This window comes from Mandrillus leucophaeus, unplaced genomic scaffold (assembly GCF_000951045.1).
Source record: "Mandrillus leucophaeus isolate KB7577 unplaced genomic scaffold, Mleu.le_1.0 Scaffold1498, whole genome shotgun sequence".
Taxonomy (NCBI): Eukaryota; Metazoa; Chordata; class Mammalia; order Primates; family Cercopithecidae; genus Mandrillus; species Mandrillus leucophaeus.
Window position 1 is genome coordinate 248,515 of NW_012101474.1, and position 21,450 is coordinate 269,964.

Sequence of the window (21,450 nt, forward strand, 5' to 3'; positions counted from 1 at the left end):
TTCTTCCGCTTCTGCTGCTTCTGCTTCTGCTTCTGCCTCTTCTTCTCCTCCTCCTCCTTCTCCTTCTCCTTCTACTTTCTTCTTCTTTCTTCTTCTTTTTTTTGTCTTTATGCTCTGTTGGACTTGAAAGGAAATATTGTCCAACAAACACAGACCTTACTGTATTTTTTTTTTTTTTTTTTGAGATAGAGTCCCTCTGTAGTGCAGTGGTGTGATCCCGGCTCCCTGCAACCTCCACCTCCCGGGCTCAGGCCTCAGCCTCCCAGATAGCTGGGACTACAGGTGAGCACCACCACGCCTGGCTAATTTTGGGCATTTTTAGTAGAGATGGGCCACATTGGCCAGGCTAACCTCGAACTCCTGACCTCAAGTGATCTGCCCGCCTCGGCCTCCCAAGGTGCTGGGATTATAGGTGTGAGCACCTGGCCACACTTACTGTATTGATTAAGGTTTTCTTTGTTTTATTTTTTAAAATGTTCACACACACACACACACACACACACAATGTTTTTTTCTTTAATTTGAGACAGGGTTTTGCTATGTTGCCCAGGCTGGTCTCAAACTCCTGGGCTCAAGTGTATGCCTGCCTCAGCCTCCCAAACTGCTAGGATTACAGGCGTGAGCCACTGCACCCTGGCCTTCACCTTTCCTGAAGCTGACGACACACTGACAGGATATGTTGTGAACACTGCCCTCTGTGGCCTGCAGGCTGACTGGAATGAAAGGCGTGTCAGCGTCCCCGGGACAGTGTGGAGCCTTCTCTAGAACTTGGTCCCAGAGGGTCTGAAGATTGCCTTGTCTCCAGACACTGGGCCTCCTGTGACTTGGTCAGCAGTATTAAGATAAGAACTTCTGAGCTGCTCATTCTAGAGATGTGGATTTTATAAAACGGCAACAACCATCACAATGAAAACCCAGAAGCCACAGAGGATCCCAGAGCTGGTCAGGTTGGGACGCTTGGTGCCTGCCAGTGTCCACCAGCTCTGTCTCTACCCCACACACTGCCTAGTGTTATTTCTTTTTTTTTTTTTTCCCAGTCCACAGCTTCTTCTCGGCTTTTCCTGCCCACAAAACCGTTTGAATGAATGGACAACTGAACACCATTCTTTTAAAGGTCGTTCCTGCCTCAGAAGTCTTTGTATTAATAGGTGGTCTTCTTTCACAGAAGGCCTCAGGAATGTGACCACGATGTGATGCTGGTTGCTATTGTAGTGACCCCAGAACTATGGAGAAGGCAACCCCCGCCTCGGGGGCAGGCAGCGTGTGGTGGCTCCACGGCCAGAGTTGCCTGGGTTCAAGTCCTGGGTCTGCTGCTCACTGGGTGTGAACTCTTGGATCATTCTGCTCACCTCTGTGTCTGTTTCTCACCCGTCTCACAGCATGGTGGTCTGCACCTGCCATGTTGTTACAGAACAAATAAATCAATCCAGTACAGCCAAGCACACAGGATGAGCTCCCTAAACTGTTTCTGGTCCCAACACTCCCTCCCCCAGTTCTAGTCCTTCTGTTTTCTAAAGCATAAAATTCTCTTAGATCTTTTTCCCCACAGCCTAAGGCTTTGAGTTGTACTAAACTGCAAATACCAACAGGGTTAACGTTCTAAACAACAATTAGCCATTTACACTTTAGTATGAGTTAAGGTCCTAAAAAATGATGAGTTGTCATTTACTGAGAGTGTGCCATGACCCAGGCACTCTGCTAAGCTCTTTCACAATCTCCTTTTAAAAGAAATATTTTATTTTACATTCCGGGGTACATGTGCAGGACGTACAGGTTGTTACACAGGTAAACGTGTGCCATGGTGGTTTGCTGCACCTGTCAACCCATCATCTAGGTATTAAGCCCAGCATACGCTCACTATTTTTGCTGATCCTCTCCCTCCCCTGACCCCCCAAGAGATCCCAGTGTGTTTTGTTCCCCTCCCTGTGTCCATGTGTTCTCATTGTTCAGCTCCCACTTGTAAGTGAGAACATGTAGTGTTTCGTTTTCTGTTCCTGTGTTAGTTTGCTGAGGATTATGGCTTCCAACACCATCCATGTCCCTTCAAAGGACATGATCTCATTCCTTTTTTTGGCTGCACAATATTTCATAGTGTGTATGTACCACATTTTCTTTATCCAGTCTGTCATTGATGGGCATTTGCGTTGATTCCTTGTCTTTGCTATCCCTACAGTGAACATATGCACACATGTATCTTCGTAATAGAATGATTTATATTCCTTTGAATATATACCCAGTAATGGGATTGCTGGGTCAAATGTAATTTCTGGTTCTAGGTCTTTGAGGAATCGTCACACTGTCTTCCACAATGGTGAAACTAATTTACATTCCCACCAACAGTATAAAAGTATTCCTATCTCTCCACAGCCTCACCAGCATCTGTTGTTTCTTGACTTGTTAATAATCATTCTGACTGGCGTGGTCTGAATTCTAACTCACCACTATTTACCCAGCATGAGATGGTATCTCATTGTGGTTTTGATTTGCATTTCTCTAATGACCAGGGATGTTGAGCTCTTTTTTTCCTACGTTTGTTGGCTGCATAAATGCCTTCTTTTGAGAAGTGTCTGTTCATGTCCTTTGCCCACTTTTAAATGAAGTAGTTTGGTTTTTTTTTTTCTTGTAAATTTGTTTAAGTTCCTTGTAGACTCTGGATATTAGACCTTTGTCAGACAGGTAAGTTGCAAAAATGGTTTCCCATTCTGTAGGTTGGTTGTTTGCTCTGATGATAGTTTCTTTTGCTGTGCAGAAGCTGTTTAGTTTAATTCATCCCATTTTTTAATGTTTGCTTTTGTTGCAATTGCTTTCGACATTTTCACATGAAATCTTTGTCTATGCTTATGTCCTGAGTGGTATTACCTAGATTTTCTTCTAGAGTTTTTGTAGTTTTGGGTTTTATATTTAAGTATTTAGTCCATCTTGAGTGAATTTTTGTATAAGGAAGGGGTCCATTTTCAATTTTCTGCATATAGCTAGCCATTTCTCCTAGCACCATTTATTAAATAGGGAATCCTTTCTCCACTGCTTGCTTTTGTCAGACAAACAATCTCATTTAATCCTCATGCAACCTTATGAGGTCAGAAATTGCCCAAAGTCACACAGCAAATGAGTAGTGGAGCCTAGATTTGAACCTAGGTCATTCTAGCTCTTTGCACAGTGAAAAAGCATGGCTCTTAGGTTGAGTGCCTTTGATGTAGCAGATGCCATGCTAAACTCCATTTTATGGATGCAGAAACTGAGTCTCAGATAAAGTAACCAGCCCAAGGCCTAAGGTAGGTAGTGGTGAGTTAAAATTTAGATCCCCTCTCTCTGATATGAAAAATGGTGCTCTTAATGGTCCCACCTTGCTGCAAAGCTCGGTGACTCCAGCAGGGAGGTGGGGCAGGGCTAGGTTAGGACACAGAAACAAAAGGCAAACGTTTGAGCCCAGGAGTTCAAGACCAGCCTGGGCAACATGGCGAAACCCCATCTCTACAAAAAATACAAAAAAATAGCTAGGCTTGGTGGAGCATGCCTGTGGTCTCAGCTACTCAGGAGGCTGAAGTGGGAGGATCAGTTGAGCTCAGGGAGGTCAAGCCTGCAGCGAGCCATGATCTTGCCACTGCAATCCAGTCTGGGTGACAGAGTGAGACCCTGTCTCAGAATAAAGGACAAACGTGTTTCTTCTTCACAGTCACCATTTACGTCACCACCCAGATACATGAGTATTTCTCACGATGGTAAGGCTGGGTAAAAGGTGTGGGCCCCGCAACCAGCCGGCGTGGATTTGACTCCTCAATTTGAAGAACTGTCTGATGTTGGGCTTGTTACTTAACCTCTCCGGGCCTCTGTTTCCGCATATGTGAAATGAGGATATTGATGGTGACTGTCTTATCAGGTTGCAAAGATTTGATGAGTCAATCCGGGCAAAACAATTAGTACAGTGCTTGGCACATCATCCATGATAGTTCTTATGATATATTATCACTGCCAGAAACACCTAAAAATATCAATCACTGCAGGGAAGGAACTGTGTCTTCATGAGTTATGTCTTTTATTCAAGGAGGAAACAAAACAAGGAGAAAAAGAAAAACAACCAAAACAGAACAAAATATTAAGAGCACCTTTCGTATCAGACTGAGGGGATCCGAATTCTAACTTACCACTAACTACCTGTGGGCCTTGGGCCAGTTACTTTATCTGAGTCTCAGTTTCTGCATCCATAAGTGGAGTTTAGCATGGCACCTGCTGCATCAAAGGCACCCAATCTTTTGGCCATTCTTTTTTACAGTGCAATAAGCTAGGAAGACCTAGGTTCAAATCTAGGCTCCACTACTCATTTGCTAATCAGATGAACAGAAAGCCTCCAGCTGAGAACTCCTTATCAGGGCAGCTCAGGTTTCAGCACAATTCCAGGCTCACCGCCCAGGACAGTGTCCCCTGGAGTTTAAGCTGAAACACCTGCTCATGGGGTGCCCTCCATACACACTGGCCATAAGCTTGGCCAAGCATAGACCAGATAGTGGTCTGTGCCCAGACTGGATTTCAGGGCCTTCTCACTAGAGGGCGACATCCTGTGGGAGCACCAGAGAGCTGTGTCTTTGAAGTCAAGCCAACCTGGCAAGGCCAGCTCTATAGTGTCACCTGGAGTTCATGGTTTCACCCTCTGAGTCTGTTTCTTGGCCTGTAAACTGGGGGCAGTGATACCTGGATGGAAGCTTTATTATGAGGATTAAGTGGAAGAAAAAAAGAAAAAAAAAAAACACATGTCTTGAACACTGAGTATATAGTTGGTTTCAATAAAAGGTAGTGGCTGTCGTTATTCTAAGTGTTACTGTTAACTTGGTGGCCTCCTCAGGTTAGCTATCCAGCAGGAATGGCTACCAGCTGGGTTTTGAGCCTAACACGATCCCCAAGTCTCAGCCCCCAAGTCCCCCTGGAAGGGACTCCTGACTTCACGAGGCCAGTAGAGGAGGCAGCTGAGAGACTTTCTGAGGAACAGGGCTGCAGACTCGAGTTTATGAGTTTTTGACTGTCAGTACCTTTTTTTTTTTTTTTTTTTTGAGACTGAGTCTTGCTCTGTCCCCCAGGCTAGAGTGCAGTGGCGTGATCTTGGCTCACTGCAAACTCTGCCTCCGGGGTTCAAGCGATTCTCGTGCCTCAGCCTCTCAAGTAGCTGGGATTAGAGGTGTGTATCACCACACCTATTAAATTTTGTATTTTTGGTAGAGACAGGGTTTCACCACATTGGCCAGGCTGGTCTTGAACTCCTGACCTCAACTGATCCTCCTGCCTTGGCCTCCCAAAGTGCTCAGTACTCTTCTTAATTAACTAACAAAGAAAACCAGGACTGGCTCCTTCTTCTCTGGGGCTTCTTTTCCAAACTAGTGCAGACCCAATTTTTTCACCATCTGCCTGTGGCATGCTTTGGGCATGGGGAGCCCTCTCTAGTATCCGCTCATGGCACCGTTAGAGCGACTTCATTATGTATAAAGAGAGACCATGGAACAACAGGACTGAATTTTTAATAAACAGTGAAAGTTTATACATCAAAATGAATTTTATCTTCTTCAAAGGAGTCAGATACCTGGGAGGCTGTGTGCAAATTCTAAACATTTTGTGAACTTTCCCTTTGGGTTCTTCTTTAAAGCCTCTAGCACATTTTTTCTCGCATCCTCAGAGTTAACATGCCCTCTTCTTTTCAGGGTAGATTTAATTTTTGGAAATAGCCAAAAGATATTTGAAGCAGAACCTGTGAAATAAAAAGAGGTTAGTCATGCAGGATAGCAATACGTTAGAATCAAAAATAAGGTTATACTTAGAAAATATTGATTTGCCTTTTTGATGCTGCATGTATATAATCTGGCTCTGAAATCATTGGCACAAAGTGGACTTCCAAACAAGCCAGAGCAATAGAAGTAGATGTGGAAATAATTTCGGCTTCCCAAGGCAAATACTTTGATAGGAACAAACAACCATTTAGATATAAAAGATGTGATACATTCCTTTAAAAAGAATTTGACCTTATATCATTATAGGCACAACTCATATTTCAATTATTCATATAGTTTTTCTTAAGCAATTGCTGGTTTAAGAATAATGTCATGTCTTTTGCATGCTTATATCATTTGGATATTTCCTTCCTTCCTTCCTTCCTTCCTTCCTTCCTTCCTTCCTTCCTTCCTTCCTTCCTTCCTTCCTTCCCTCCTTCCTTCTCAGGCGTATGTTGAAACAATTAGACTAAAAGATGATGAAATACTCAAGGTACAAACCAAAGAAGATGGAGACGTCTTTATGTGGTTGAAGCATGAAGCTACCCGAGGCAATGCAGCAGCTCAGGTAAAAATGCAGGCTACTGTCTTAGAGATTCTATCCGCCATGATAGACTGGGTTATACCGTGATAATGAAACATCTCAAACCTCAGTGGCTTAAAACAATACCACTATTTCTCACTCACACTACATGTCCAATAGAGGTTGTCAGGGGCAGGCCATAGTTGTCACAATCCCTTAAGAGCCCAAGCTGACAGAGATTTCCAAAACCATTGCAGTCAAGCCATGGCCATAGCACCCTACCAACTGGCTAACCGCTTCTGCCCAGAAGTGGGATATTTCACTGGCCAATGTAAATCGCGTGGCCCCTCTTGACTTCAAGTTCTGCCACTCACCCAGAAGGAGGGAAAGCCACAATATTTACGACCAGCCCTAAAGACTACCATCAGGTACCCGGGAGGCGGAGCTTGCAGTGAGCTGAGATCACGCCACAGTACTCCAGCCTGGGCGACAGGGCGAGACTCCGTCTTAAAAAAAAAAAAAAAAAAAAAAAAGACTACCATCAGGTGCATTGATGCATCCATCAGATAGAAAAACACGATGCACCCTGGGGTGCAGGGGAAATTAGATGTCCAGAAGACCATGAACTCAGCTAGAAGAGCAATAGAAAGTCATTTATGGCTTGTTGGACCACAAGGATCAACCTTGTCTCTTGAACATCTCTTCTCTTTGGATGGACTTTTAGGAGGTACGAGAAAGGGCAGATGGCTGGGGAAACACCCTCTCTGCTTCCCTGCTTTGATTTCACTATGAAGAGGAGCCCTTCGTGGGAGCCTATGAACGCTGATTGCACTGGGAGGAAGCCTCCTTCCCACAGGAAGGATTTAACTTGGGCTTAATGCTCCCTGTGAGTGCAGCAGCGTCGGGAAGAGCCTCTGGGGCTGCTAAGGAGGCTGAAGCCCAGAGATGGGAAAGGGAAAGAAAAAAGAAAGAAATCACAGGCATTGACAGAGCAGACAGTACAGGGGCCTTTTTTTTTTTTTTTAGAGTCAGGGTCTCACTCTGTTGGGCAGGCTGGAGCGCAGTGGCATGATCATAGCTCACTGCAGCCTCAAAGTCCTGGGCTCAAGGGATCCTCTAGCCTCAGCCTCCCGAGTAGCTGGACTATAGGCATGTGCCACCATGCCGTGCCTTGCTAATTTTTAAATATTTTGTAGAGATGGGATCTTGCTATGTTGCCCAGACTGGTCTTGAACTCCCAGCCTCAAGCAATTCTCCTGCTTAGGCCTCTCAAAGTGCAGGAATTAAGGCCCACCACACCTGGCCCAAGAGGCTCTTTTGTAACAGGTCTCCCACCTCTCTATAGGGGTCTTCACCACATTTCAGGAAATACTTTGCTGGAAGTTATAAGTATTGGGGAGGAAAAGGGAAGAGAATGAGATGAGAGGAGAAGCAGAAAGAAGGAAAGACAACAAGCGACCCATGTGGGACTGGAATGTTAACACACATGGCTCTGGCCCCGTTCCTGGGCATCTGTCCCTAGCCTGCAGTCTCTCTAGTACAGGAAGGATATACAAATACAGGAATGTATACAAAATAGTATGGCCTGGCACGGTGGCTCACACCTGTAATCCCAGCACTTTGGGGGGCCAAGGCAGGTGGATCACCTGGGGTCAGGAGTTCAAGACAAGCCCAGCCAACATGGAGAAACCCCGTCTCTACTAAAAATACAAAAACTAGCCAGGCGTGGTGGCTGTGCCTGTAATCCCAGCTACTCGGGAGGCTGAGGCAGGAAAATTGCTTGAACCTGGGAGGTAGAAGTTGCACTGAGCCAAGATCCTGCCACTGCACTCCAGCCTGGGAATGACTGTGCCAGAGCCATTTCCTGGGTATGCCAGAGCTTGCATTAACTTTTTTAATAATAGGCACTTCTTCCTTCCTATGTTCACTAAGTCTTTGTTGAGCAGCTTCTATGACCTGTTGAGCTCTGCTGGGTAAAGGGGCCAAGGGACAGGGGCAAAGATAAGTAACATCTTGAGGTTCCTCCCTCCCAAGAGCTTCCAGCCTCCAGTCTGATGGTGGACCCAGCCATGTAGACAAATGATAAAAGATCAATGCTACAGAAGGATGCCCTAATGATACAGATGTGCAGAGACCTCCATGCCAATCACATGCCAAAAGAAAGGGCAATACCTCCCAAAAGAGTGCCAGTTGAGGAGTTTGATTATTGACGAAGTTCCAGCTAGCTCTGGTCCTGGGTACAGTAAATACACACACACACACAGATACACACGAACCATTCATTTCCGGCTTGCATTAAGGGCTTGTATTTACCTAAGTCCACGTTCATGGCTCTGGCCTCCAGTTGGAAGACAAAGTATATCTAGCTAATCCTTGGTTCTCAATTGAAAACATTGTAAAATAGGTTTGCCCTCCCACCTTTCAAAGTCTAGTGTTAAGCATTACACAGGAAAAGTCATTGTTCTAAATTGCTATTGTCTTTAAGCAACGATTGGCCCAGATGCTGTTCTGGGGGCAGCAAGGTGTGGCCAAGAATCCCGAAGCAGCAATTGAGTGGTATGCCAAGGGTGCCCTGGAGACGGAGGATCCTGCGTTAATCTATGACTATGCCATTGTGCTATTCAAGGTAAGAATCACTTAATTTGTGCTGAAATTGTGCAATTCTTATCAGACTCCTGAGCAGTTTCCTGTGGGCGGGCCGGCAAACAGGGAGTCGATAATTGGAGAAACTTAGTATATGCTCCTGTCACTCTTGATGGAAAGGGATGTTGGCTAAAAAGGCAGAGTCAGAAGCAATTCCCTGTTCTCATTTTTAATCATTAGTCTTATGTTTGGCACCTGGATTCTCTGTGCTTTTGCAAGAACCACGGCAGTCTGGAGGAGATACCCGTATTTTATCGATTGGCACTCAGCTGCCAGCCCCCACAGGCACTGCAAGTTTGCCACCAGGCAGAGTTCTCTTTTAATTACAGCTTAAACATAGTGTGTAATTGGGCTGGATCCCAACAATCCTGCTGATGAAAATAAAGATCTTGGTTTTAAGCCAACAGGAGAGGGGTGGGAAGAGCCTAGCAGACAAGCATTAAAGTCCCACCTCTGTAACCGTCAGGTATGTCCTTGGAGTCACCTCATCTCATGGGACAGTGGCAATGACCACAGATTGAATGAGATCATAGGACCAATGGACTTTGGGAACTGTAAAATGCCGAGTTCTTTATACAAAATAGTATGGCCTGGCGTGGTGGCTCACGCCTGTAATCCCAGCACTTTGGGAGGCCAAGGCAGGTGGATCTCCTGAGGTCAGGAGTTCAAGACAAGCCTGGCCAACATGGTGAAACCCCGTCTCTACTAAAAATACAAAAATTAGCTAGGTGTGGTGGCTGTGCCTGTAATCCCAGCAACTTGGGAGGTTGAGGCAGGAAAATTGATTGAACCTGGGAGGCAGAGGTTGCACTGAGCCAAGATCCTGCCACTGCACTCCAGCCTGGGCGAGAGAGCCAGAATCCATCTCAGGAAAAAAAAAAAAAAAAATTAGTAATAGTTCACACTGACTGAGTGGTTGTTACCTGCTTTGCACAGACTAATGCATTAAATCCTTACAACTGACTTACAAGGTTGATACCTTGGTGTATTATGATCGCTCTCCATTTATATGGAGACAAAGGCACAGAAAGGTTTTGTAACTTGCCCAAGGTCACCCAACTGGTACATTTCTGACTTGGAACTGGGATCTAGGAAGTCTGGCTTCACAGTCTGTGTTCATCCTCCCCAAGCACAGAGACATCAATTCATCAATCTTAGAAAAGTAAAAAGCTTTGGCTTTGGTAAGGAAATTCTCAGACTTATGTCCATACCCAAAGAAAGCAGCTGCCCCCAAAAAGCAAGGATCTTCAAACAAGGCCAGGCCCATCTCCAGAACACAGCTGTGGCCACTCCGAAATTAACAACCATGGCTGTGGCTACATTTCTAACCCCCCCTACCCTATCAAAGCCTGAAAACCTATTGGTTGTTGTGTTTTCCAAATTGAGGTCTCAGACCTTCTCTTTCCAGTTGTCAAATCAACATGGAAATGCTTTGAATCTGAGCCATATGCCAATGCATTCATGTATTTGTTCAATAAGCAACCATTCCATTCAGGGCTGACCCAATGCCAGGCTCTGGGCTACATGGAGGGACATATGGATGCATGAGTCACGTCCCTGACCTCAGGGAGCTCATACACAGAGAGGAAGGCAGAAGACCACATCAGTAAGCACAGAGGAGCAGCACCTGTCCACCAGAGTGGAGTCCAAAGATAAAGGCACAAATCAGACGTTATCTCTGCCCACCAAGATCTCACAATCTACAGGGAGAGGCAAATCCAGAAATAAATGACTCTGGGAGTGACATAATGCCTTCTCTGGGTTTGCGTTCTCACACCTTCAGGCTTTTTTGCAGAGAGGTGGGGTTCTGCATTCTTGCTAAGTTTTCTCTGGGTGGGAGGAAGGAAGCCCTTTGTTAGCAGCTCAGGGAAGATTTCCGCCTCTGGCTAGAAGATCTCCCCAAGTGTATTCTGTGTGAAAGAACCCCACGCTGAAAATGGGCTTTCTATATGCAAAGAACAGTAAGTGCATTTGGCTGTGTGGGGGCATCGGGCTTGTATGCAAAGATGGTACCAAGATGGTGGCTGTGGTTCATTCCAGGTAGTCGAGTCCATCTTATCTCGCATCCACATGAGGATAAAGCTTTGACTTTGACAGCAGCAGCTGTCCTCCATCCATTCACTCAGTGGGTAGTTACTGAGTACTTACGATGTACCAGGCTTCCCATTTCTCTCATTTAATAACTTCCAATACTACTCAGATTCGTGTAGAGTACATCGTCTTTGTGCAAGAAAAGTTATCCCAGTTTGGACTCGATAGCGGGTACAGTGTAAACATCCCTGTCCTAGAGTGTGGGGGTTGTCATTGCCGCTCTAACTCTGAGGCTTTGGCTAAGTCAACCGCTCTGGGCCCCTGTTTTATTTCTTCAAAACAAAAAAGAGTTGGAGAAGATAGACTTATTATACTTCAACCAGGCGCTAACGTTCTGTGATTCTGGTCTTTCTGATGCTTTTCCAGAAGTCCAGAAAGCTCGTCTCCTCCCCGTCCAGTTACTCCAAGTGTCCTTCTATGTCCTTTTCCCTCTCCTCTTCCTCCCTAATTAAACGAAGCAGTGATGCCATTCTGAAAAATATTTTCATCTTCCACTTTGCTTCAGTTCATTGGTTTTATTAAATAAGCAAGTTAAAGTCGAGTAGAAACTTGGCATATGTAATTTAACCTTTAGTTGGATTCACAGTTTTATTTGGGGTCCTGAAAGACAGCCAGTCGAGTATGTCCTGCATGGTTCCCAGATCCTACAAGGAAGTTATGAACTGAAATAGGCAGAAGAAAATAGAGAGTGGCAGTTACCAGCTTGGATTCTGGAGTCCACCCGTCTGGATTCAAATTCTGCCCGCATTTCCCATTGTGTGACTAAGGGCACATTTCTCAGATGAGAATATAATAGCAGCACCTCAGGTGGGGTCAATGAAGCACTTAGACAGTGCTTGGCCAACGTTAATTAACACAGGAATGGTAACTAGTGCTGTTTCCATTTACTATAGAGCTAAGCGTCTAAATAGCGTTTGCAGGTGTGTTTGTTGCAAAACCCTCTCACATTCAAATCACAGGCGATCCTGTCAACTGTTGTCTGAGTCCAGGAGGACCCCATGTGGCACATGGGGATTGGGGGTATCAGTAATTCTAAGTGAGTTTGGAAGCAGCAGTGGTTTACAGCCACCTCCCCCCTCTTGCCTGGCTATCTTTGCTTTCAGATCTACGCCAAGAGATACTCAAGGACCTCCTTCCATTCTACCCTTGAGCCCACCATCTCCCCAGTGGTCCTCCAGACATCTCAGTGTGTTCCACAGAGTTTCTCTCTTGTGACAAGAACCCCAAAGCCCGTGTCTCTCTGTTGTGGACAAACCACCTCCCCTGGAACATCTTGATTTTGCTGGAAGAACCTTGTTAGTTTCTGTTAGTTACCTCTGAGGCAACCGATTCTGCTGCATTCTATCTTCTGTGGAGCCGGTTCTTGAGCTGATTCTGAAGCAACAATGTTCCACCCCGGAGACCCCAGCCAGCACTGATGAAGGCTGCAAGCGACAGCCTGGTAACTCCTGACTGTGCAACACAGATAAAGTGCTTTATCTGGCTGGCAAATTAGGTAGTTCCCAGAGGAAAGCATCCAGGATGACCAAACCCATTTAACCTGATTCATAGCTTCCCCCAACAGTACCTGTGGATTGACAGGGTTGCAGTTGACACAGGGATTACTGCTAAGCTGCAAAGTTGAGGTTTGTTGCCTGTGCTCCACAAATATAAGTGAAATAATAATGATGATGATGATGAAACAGCACTGCCTATAGAAATCCCTAAGCTTGGGTTTAAATGAAGAAAGTTAGGGTTTTATGTTTAAGTATTTTATATCCAACACTAATGTGTCTGTATGTGTGCAGTCTGGTTTTATTTTCTTTGTAATCGTCACTGTTTATCAATGTTTAGGGTCAAGGAGTAAAAAAGAACAGACGGCTTGCCTTAGAGCTGATGAAGAAAGCAGCTTCCAAGGTAACACATGCATATTATCAAAGGGAAACAGTTCCACCACACACACCCACACACTCTCGCACGTCTAAAAAAAGGAAATGGCCAGCCTCTTCCTACAAAGCCCTAAGGTGGAAATGGGGTGGTGAGCGGTTGGTCGCAGGCACGGCACCCCCACTGCAGTGATTAGTCACTTTTTAGTTACAATACATACAGAAACTTGCCACAATAGGGGCAGCAAAATTCAAAAGCTGAATTCACCTTCCAGTCAATAGCATTCGGGCTGATTTTGTTTGAAGGCTAAAATTATAATCAGGAGCTGCCCTCATAACAAGCAGCAGGACCCCTGGAAATTGAATGGGTATAAATGCCACTGAATTCAGGAAACCAGAAGCCTAACTCCTTTGAAGGTTAACTCTGTGGTGTCCGTTTCCCATTTGTTTCCTGTGCATTGATAACAGGGCTTTTTATTAAGTTTATTGCTAGGATTGGGAATTATTTTGCTTTTGTCACTATTTACACTTAAGTGGTATCATCAAGTCGGCTAGTTTCTATACAGCTCTACAGAATGGAGGATACAATGTTGCTTTTGAGGGGCCCCCACCCACACATGCACACACATGCACACACACACGCATGCCCAATGCATGCACAGTCACATGTGCACACTCATATGTGCATGCATACTGATGTCCAAATAAATAGATTTGCAGAAACTACGAGAAATCTACACCTTGACAAGGCACCTTATAGCCCTTTTGGCATCTGGATGTGCCTCCAAGGCTACCAATATTTGCCTTAATGATGAAGACTCCTAAAATGACCATGCTGATTTTTCTTCTTCATTCTCGTCTCCTGAGGAGTTCAAAGTTTCGTACAGCAGGAAGCTGGAGCATGGAATGAGAGACCTAAAAGATTGTTCCTCCATCTATGTGTTGTCAAGAGGACACATGACCCAGGAAGAGGGAACCCCCTGATACGTACCCCACTCCTGACAACAGAAACTCTAGGGCAGGAGTAGAAAAATGACTTAACGGTAGTCATGGAAGTCATTGGTTGCAGAGGACCATAAAATGGGGCCGTGAGGTGGTTTCTTGGAAGGGGTGAAATTTGCATCTCTGTACCATCCTAGTGGTGAATTGATGTCTAGTGTGCTTTATTCTGAATGAATTTTAACAGAGCTTAGGTAAATAATGAGGAAATACAGTTTTATTGATCTGGAATAGTCATGGCCTTAAAAGTATTAAATGATGCTCATTCTTCACTGCCGTCCCCTTCTGCTTCTGACCCTCCCAGACCCTGAATTCCCTGTCAGAACTGGGGGTACCACGCAGAGACAGAGCACCTGTGCTGTGCAAGTAGGATGTTGCGTCTGCTTCCCACAGAGTGCGTGTTGGTGTTCAGGGCAGAGGAATCAACAGATGGGCAGGCGGATCACCTAGAAACCATCCCAGTCGGGGCAGGTTTCAGGCCTCAGTTGAGCGTTCATGAATTTCAAGGGCACTATTGATGCAGCAGGGCAATCAGAGGCCTTTTATAGACAAGCGTGTTGCATAAGAGCCCACAGGAGCAGAACAATGATTTGGGGGCTAACATTGCTGCAGAGATGGAAGGCAGAATCCCAGCAGCAGCCGCGGTGAAACCCACCTGGGAAGACTGTGAGGCAGGCTTGTGTTTTCTAGCACTTAGTTTTTCTTTAATGCCATCTGCTCCAAAATAAGAGAAAGGGAAGGTTTTGTTCAGGCTTAGGCAGAGTGCTTCCACAATAATTGCTTCCAGAGCTCTTTAGATTTCATTTTTCTAAAGTTAATTTCTTTATTGTTCCAAAATTTAGGGATTGCATCAGGCAGTCAATGGCCTGGGATGGTATTACCACAAATTCAAGAAAAATTACGCCAAAGCAGCAAAGTACTGGTTAAAAGCAGAAGAAATGGGGAACCCAGATGCATCATACAATCTTGGAGTCCTGCATTTGGATGGCATCTTCCCTGGAGTCCCTGGAAGAAATCAAGTGAGTAAGACTTGAGGCCCACTCTGCAACTGGTCGGTCCCTTGATCATGAAGCATTTGTTGAAGGTACACTGTGTGCCCCAGACACAACCTCAGACACAGTCCCTGTCCTCGAGGAGCTCAGGGGGTCTCGTAGGAAGACAAGATAGTGAAGAGGAAAGGGTGGCATCTGGCCAAGTGCCAAGTGTGTGGGAAATGGTGTGACCCGAAGCTCTGGAGCCGGGAAACAGTGAAGGCCAAAGCAGCCAGGAAGGCTTCATGGAGGAGGGGGTCTTGAGCTAGAGGGAGGAGTGGGAGATGACACAGGACAGGAATAGCATGAGATGGAGCAGAGACTGATCTTGCTAGAAGCAAGGAGAGCTAAGTCCAGATATGACTGCCTGGTGTGAAACCAGTTTTAATAATAATGAAAATACAATGGCAATCTTAAGTGTTGATTAAGCATTTCCTCTGTGCCAAGCACCATGCAAAACACCGTACCATGTGCTCTCTTACGTAATCCTAATTCTCCTCTGAAATAGCTCTTAATACTCTGGTTATGTCCATTTTTCAGATAAGTGACTGAGGTTCTGCAAAATTAAGTAACATAGGGTCACACTTCGTGGTGTGAAGACCTGGCCCTAGTGCACAGTGGAAGTCCACTCTATTAATAATAATGTTGATGTTGGTAATCATAACCTAAGCTACATTATTATTATTTTTTTTTTTTCTGAGACAGAGTCTCACTGTATCACCCAAGCTGGAGTGCAGTGGCACAATCTCAGCTCACTACAGCCTCCACCTCCTGGGTTCAAATGATTCTCATGCCTCAACCTCCGGAGTAGCTGGGATTACAGACGTGCACCACCATGCCTAGTTAATTTTTGTATTTTTAGTAGAGATGAGGTTTTGCCATGTTGTCCAGGCTGGTCTTGAACTCCTGGCCTCAAGTGATCTGCCCACCTCGGCCACCCAAAGTGCTGGGATTACAGGCCTGAGCCACTGTGCCCGGCCCTGAGCTCAACTACATTTAACAAAATGTGGTGAACACCTACCCAGTGCCAGGCACCCTTCTGAACACCGAGGACATAGTAGCAGGCAAATCAGTCCCTGCTCTTATGAAGTTTCATTCCACCAAATGGAAAAGACAGTAAACAAATAACTATATAATAGGAGGGGAGGTGAAGATCAGTGCTATGCAGAGAACTAAAACAAGTTCAGGAGGGCTGAGAACAGTGGTTCACACCTGTAATCCCATCACACTTTGGGAGACTGAGGCAGGCAGATCACTTGAGCTCAGGAGTTCAAGACCAGCCTGGCCAACATGGTGAAATTCCGTCTCTAAAAACACAAACCCTCATCACTAAAAATACAAAAATTAGCCAGGTATGCTTGTAATCCCAGCCACTCAAGAGGCTGAGGCAGGAGAATCACTGGAACCCTGGAGGCAGAGGTTGCAGTGAGCCAAGATTGCGCCACTGTACTCCAGCCTGGGCGACAGAGCGAGACTCCATCTCAAAAAACAAACAAACAAACAAAAAATGTATTTTTAATTTTTATATAGTTTATATGTGTATATAAATTTTTATTTATATATCTTTTATATATATATGTAGTATGAGGAGGTGGAGATTGGGAAATGCTATTTTATAATGGAAACCAGGGAACCAGGGAAGGCCTCTTTCATAAGGTGATATTGTATAGACTCCTAAAGGAATCTTACAGATATCTGGGAGAACATTCTGGAAGGAAGGAACAGGCAGTGCAGAGGCCCCGAGAAGGTAGCAGGCTTGGTGTGCTAGAGGAGCAGCAGGGAGGCCAGTGGAGTGGAAAGCAGAAGAGACGGAGAGGGTATGAGACAGGGCTAGGGAGGAAGCCGACCAGTGTGAGACTTAGTTTCTGCTCTGAGCAAAATGGAAACCACTGGGCAGTGTTCAATGGGGCAATGATGGGCTATATTTTAAAAGTTCCTCCTAGATCCTGCCTACTGGAGACATGGACAGGAGCAGGGGGTTCATGCATTGGATCCAAGTGAGAGAGGGCAGTGGGCGAGACCAGGGCGGTGTCAGTGGAGGGGCTGAAATTGGGTTCTACATGTATTTGGAAGGTTGAGGCAGCAGGATTTGCTGATGGATTGAATGTAGGGTGTGAGAGGTGGAGAAGAGTCAGGGATGACTCCAGGGCGTTTGTCATCTGTTGCGCTGGAAGAATGGAAGTGGCATTTATTGGGAGGAACAAGATTGCGGCAGCAGCAGATGTGGGGGTAGGAGGGGAAGAATTGGAAGACTATTCTTTTTGAAACACTGCGATAAACCTTGAGAATGTGTTATCTCATTTAATCCTTGCAACAACCCTTCACTGTAGGTGCTATCTGAAGGCACATTTTTCAGTGGAAGGAAATTAGGTTTGGAGAGATTAACCAACATGCCCAAGTCCACACAGCTAGTAAGGAGCAGAGCTGGGATTTGAACCAAGCCTGCCTAACTTCAATGCCCTTGCTTTCAAAAAACAATAGCTAACTGCCTCAGAAAAATAAGAGTAATCAGTGGAAATATACCCATCTATATGTTTGTCTTATTCTTTCCCTCTACCTGTCTCTGATGACATAAGTGGCTGTATATTTTTATGCATAGCAAATGTGTGCTAACCCTCCCAAGACATCTGTGAGTGAAGTTTTCTTATTGTCACATTCTAATTCTCACCTTCCTACTGGAAATGCAGTTTTTGCACATGAGTTTGAAGAAAGGTTTTAAGCAGAGTTAGGAAAGCAAATGCCTGGATTTTCACCTGGTGTGACTTCTGATCTAGTCTTCTATCTAGCCTGCAGGGGGTTATGTGAGGATCAAATGAGATGGCAATGGTATTCATAATTACATATTGTCTTATTTATTGGGTAAACTTAATCAACAGAATAGCTGAGGCAAGGTCATGCATCTCAGAGGCTGGCTTCTGTGATTGGCTATCTTCCTGGAATTGTTGCTTGCCCTGGTTTTAAAGCTATCAGAAGTTATAAGCCTGTAATCATATCAGGCTTAAAGCATCTTACCACCTAGCCTCCGGTGAAACCAGCCCAGCTAGGATGACTCACCGTTTGTTCATCTCTCATTACAGACTTTAGCTGGTGAATATTTCCATAAAGCTGCACAAGGCGGACACATGGAAGGAACCTTGTGGTGTTCTCTCTACTATATCACAGGCAACCTGGAGACATTCCCTAGAGATCCTGAGAAAGCTGTTGTGTAAGACTGTCAAACGTTGCATTTGAAGGGAAAGTCATATCCTAGATTCACTGTGCCTGAGCATTTTTTAAATTGAGTTTTTAATTTTTACCAGTTATACATGCATGTAGTTTTAAAAGCCACATAATTTGACAAGACAAAATTAAAAATTTAAAAATAATTTGACAAAGGCAAAACAAGAAATTCTTGCCTACCCCACTTCATCCCACCCCCAGACTCTATTTTCTGCTCCCTAGAATGAATCACTTTCAATCTTTTTTGAAAGATTTATTTATTGATTTTATTTATTTTTTATTTGTCTCTATTTCTAAATAACATGCTTATACCACTATTTCTTGGTATTTTCATGCTAGGCATTGTCTAATGATGTCCCACTGTGAACGATAAAGATGTAGTTTCCTTTGACTCTGCCACCTCCCACTACTCAGCTCATTCACACTTCCTGCCATCTTTCATCTTCCCAATGAGTATATCATTTTGGTTACATTAGTATCAGGGCTTACATTATTATGACCATGTAAATGCTATTTCTAACTGAGCCATAGTATACTATGATTACTTTTCCTTTCTTGCACAACTTTCTCTTTTCTATGGATTGTTACTTATTTTTTATTGTTTATTTGCTAAGCTTTCTGTATACTTATCATTTTCTATGTACTTGATCTCCAAATTCTCCTCCAGGTGCCTGAATTTCCTCTCAGTATGTCCAGACCTATCTACATATTGTATTAATTTAACCTTCCTGGTGACATCCGTCCTGGAGTCTTTGTTCAGGACAATGCTGTCATGCTGACATTAACTGTCATTATTATGGATATTTACTTTCCCTCCATCTCTGTCTTTTTTGGTTCTCTTCTTTGCCAGACCCCTTTCTTTCTCTTTCTTGGTCTGCACTTACATTTTGGTAGAGCACACCCTATAGTAGGTTCCTGAGGTATGGTGAATGGGAGGCACATTTTTGAGGTCTTGCATGCCTGAAAATGTTTTACAGGAGTTATCAAACCATGACCCATAGATGAAATGTAGCTTGGTACCTGTTTTGTATGACTCCAAGAGCTAAGAATGCTTTTACATTCCTGAGGAGTTATAAAACAAATAAAGAAGGATATGCAACAGAGACTATATGTGGCCCACGAAGTTTACGGTATTTAGTATCTTGCTCTTTACAGAAAAAGAGTTTGTCGACCTCTGTTTTAAGCCACCCTCACACTGATACTCTGGCTCTCCGAAAGATTGTTCTTCGTAACACATTTGGGTTCAAATCCAACCTGACCTGACCTTGGTGATAAACTTGACTTAGACTGACTTGGTTTTTTATCTTTGTTATTTAGTATATTTGACATGAATATTCATGTTTTGTAGTTTTTCTGTTATCCTCTTGTTACTGATTTCTAGCTTAATTTCACTGTGATGAGAGAATATATTGTGAATGATTCTGATCCTTTGAAATTTGTCGAAGTGTGCTTTATGACTAGTATATGGTCAATTTTGGTATATGTTTTATGGCTTCTTGAAAAGAGTGTACTTTCTGAACTTGTTGGGTACAACATCTACATATATATCAGTTACATCAAGTTTGTTAATTATGTTATTCAGAGCTTCCCCATCCTTTCTGATGTTTCTTTTTCTGCTTGTTAGGTCAGTTACTGAAAGAAATATATTAAAATCTCCAACTATATTTGTGAACTTATTTACCTCTCCTTTTAGTTCTGTCAATTTTGCATTATATATCTTGAATCTATGTTATTGGATCACATAGATTTAGAATTGTTTTGTCTTTGTAGTTGATCCCTTTTTCATTTTACAATGTCCTCTTTATCTCTGTTCATGGTTCTTGCCTTAAAGTCTATTTTTTCTGATGATCATATAGTTATACCTGATTTTAGTGTTAGAGTTTGTATGATTTATCTTTTTCCATTTCTTTACTTTCAACTTTTCTTCATTCTTAAATTTCAATGCATGTCTCTTGTAAGCAGCATATAATTAGGTATTTGTATTTTTTTAATTTTTAAAATTTTGTATTTTTAATTATTTTTTGTATTTTTAAATTTTCATTTTTAATTGGTGTATTTTGTCCATTTACATTTAATGTAATTATGGATATGTTTGGTTTTAAATATACTATTTTCCTGCTTATTTTCTATTTGTTACTTTTGTTGGGGATTTTGTCAGGGGTCACTTTTGTGGGGGGCCTTTTTTTAATCTCTTTTCTTACTCTTCCTTTGTACTAATCAAGTATTTTTAAAAATTATTCTACTTCCCCTTCTACTAGCTTTCTAGTTATGCATTCTTAAACTATTACTTTAGTAGTTATAGGTCTAAAGATTATAACAGACTAGGTCATTACTAATAAACTCCTAATAAATTAGGGAACAAAGCAAAATAGGGAAAGCTAATAATAAGTAAGTAAACATGACTTAATAGAGTACTAGAACTCTTGGTAGAGATTGTATTTTTTCATATTGGTGGATATATTTCATTATGTATCTTACATGTCTTTGTTTCCATAAAAGACAACTCCTAATCATTCATAAGAAAGGGCACTAAATGAAAAGCTCAGAATGCATTTTCTTTACCTTCTTAACATTCAGTTCTGGTTTGTTGCTCTATAAAAATTCTAACTAGCAAAATATTCCCCAAGTGGGATTTATTGAGAGCATATGAAGAAAAACATTTTATTAAATTTGCCACGGTTTGCATATTTTCTCTTCCCTTTTTTTTTCAGATGGGCAAAACATGTAGCTGAGAAAAATGGCTACTTGGGCCATGTCATTCGCAAAGGCCTCAATGCCTACCTGGAAGGTTCATGGTAAGCTTGGGATCCACGTTAGAGCAAACTTTTTTCCTTGCCTGTCAGTATAGTCTTATGAAATGGAGTCTTAAAATGCAACTGAGAAAGCAATTTGCAGGGAAATCACAGCTCCCAGTAATGATATTCAGAGTATCATGGACTGATTGGCTGTTGATTAGAAAACATAGCATTTCCATGTTTAATTATACACAAAAATTTGTTCTCTAGGGGAATTGTTCACACTCATCAAGTTGAGAGAGATATACAAATACATTGATTTCTCTTTCCTTTAAGCTTGCCCCTCTTGGTTTTAGAGTCTGGAGACAGCATAGGGGATCTTAGGTGAGACCCTCTACTTTTTATTTCCAGGCCACAGAAAGTCCAGAATTTCTACCTTGTTCCTAGCAAGAAGAGAGATCAGTGTTTAAGGCTCAGGCTACCTCTTCCATAGATGTTTTACCGCATCTGCCGTGACTAGGAGCCTGGGATTGCTGGAAGTCCAGTATCCAATGGCACAACCAAAGAGATGCCCTTCTTCTTAACCTTCTGGTG

General features: G+C 43.4%; 1 protein-coding gene across 1 annotated transcript in view; it reads left to right on the forward strand.

The window, feature by feature from the left end:
* The window catches only part of SEL1L3 (sel-1 suppressor of lin-12-like 3 (C. elegans)), a 117,924-nt gene that overhangs the window by 68,755 nt on the left and 27,719 nt on the right, over nucleotides 1-21,450 (forward strand). Inside the window, exons 12-17 of the mRNA XM_011974860.1 lie at nucleotides 6,199-6,318; nucleotides 8,759-8,899; nucleotides 12,841-12,903; nucleotides 14,714-14,890; nucleotides 17,980-18,107; nucleotides 20,833-20,916. Coding sequence (XP_011830250.1) covers nucleotides 6,199-6,318; nucleotides 8,759-8,899; nucleotides 12,841-12,903; nucleotides 14,714-14,890; nucleotides 17,980-18,107; nucleotides 20,833-20,916 — 713 coding nt within the window. The remainder of the gene's footprint in view (nucleotides 1-6,198; nucleotides 6,319-8,758; nucleotides 8,900-12,840; nucleotides 12,904-14,713; nucleotides 14,891-17,979; nucleotides 18,108-20,832; nucleotides 20,917-21,450) is intronic.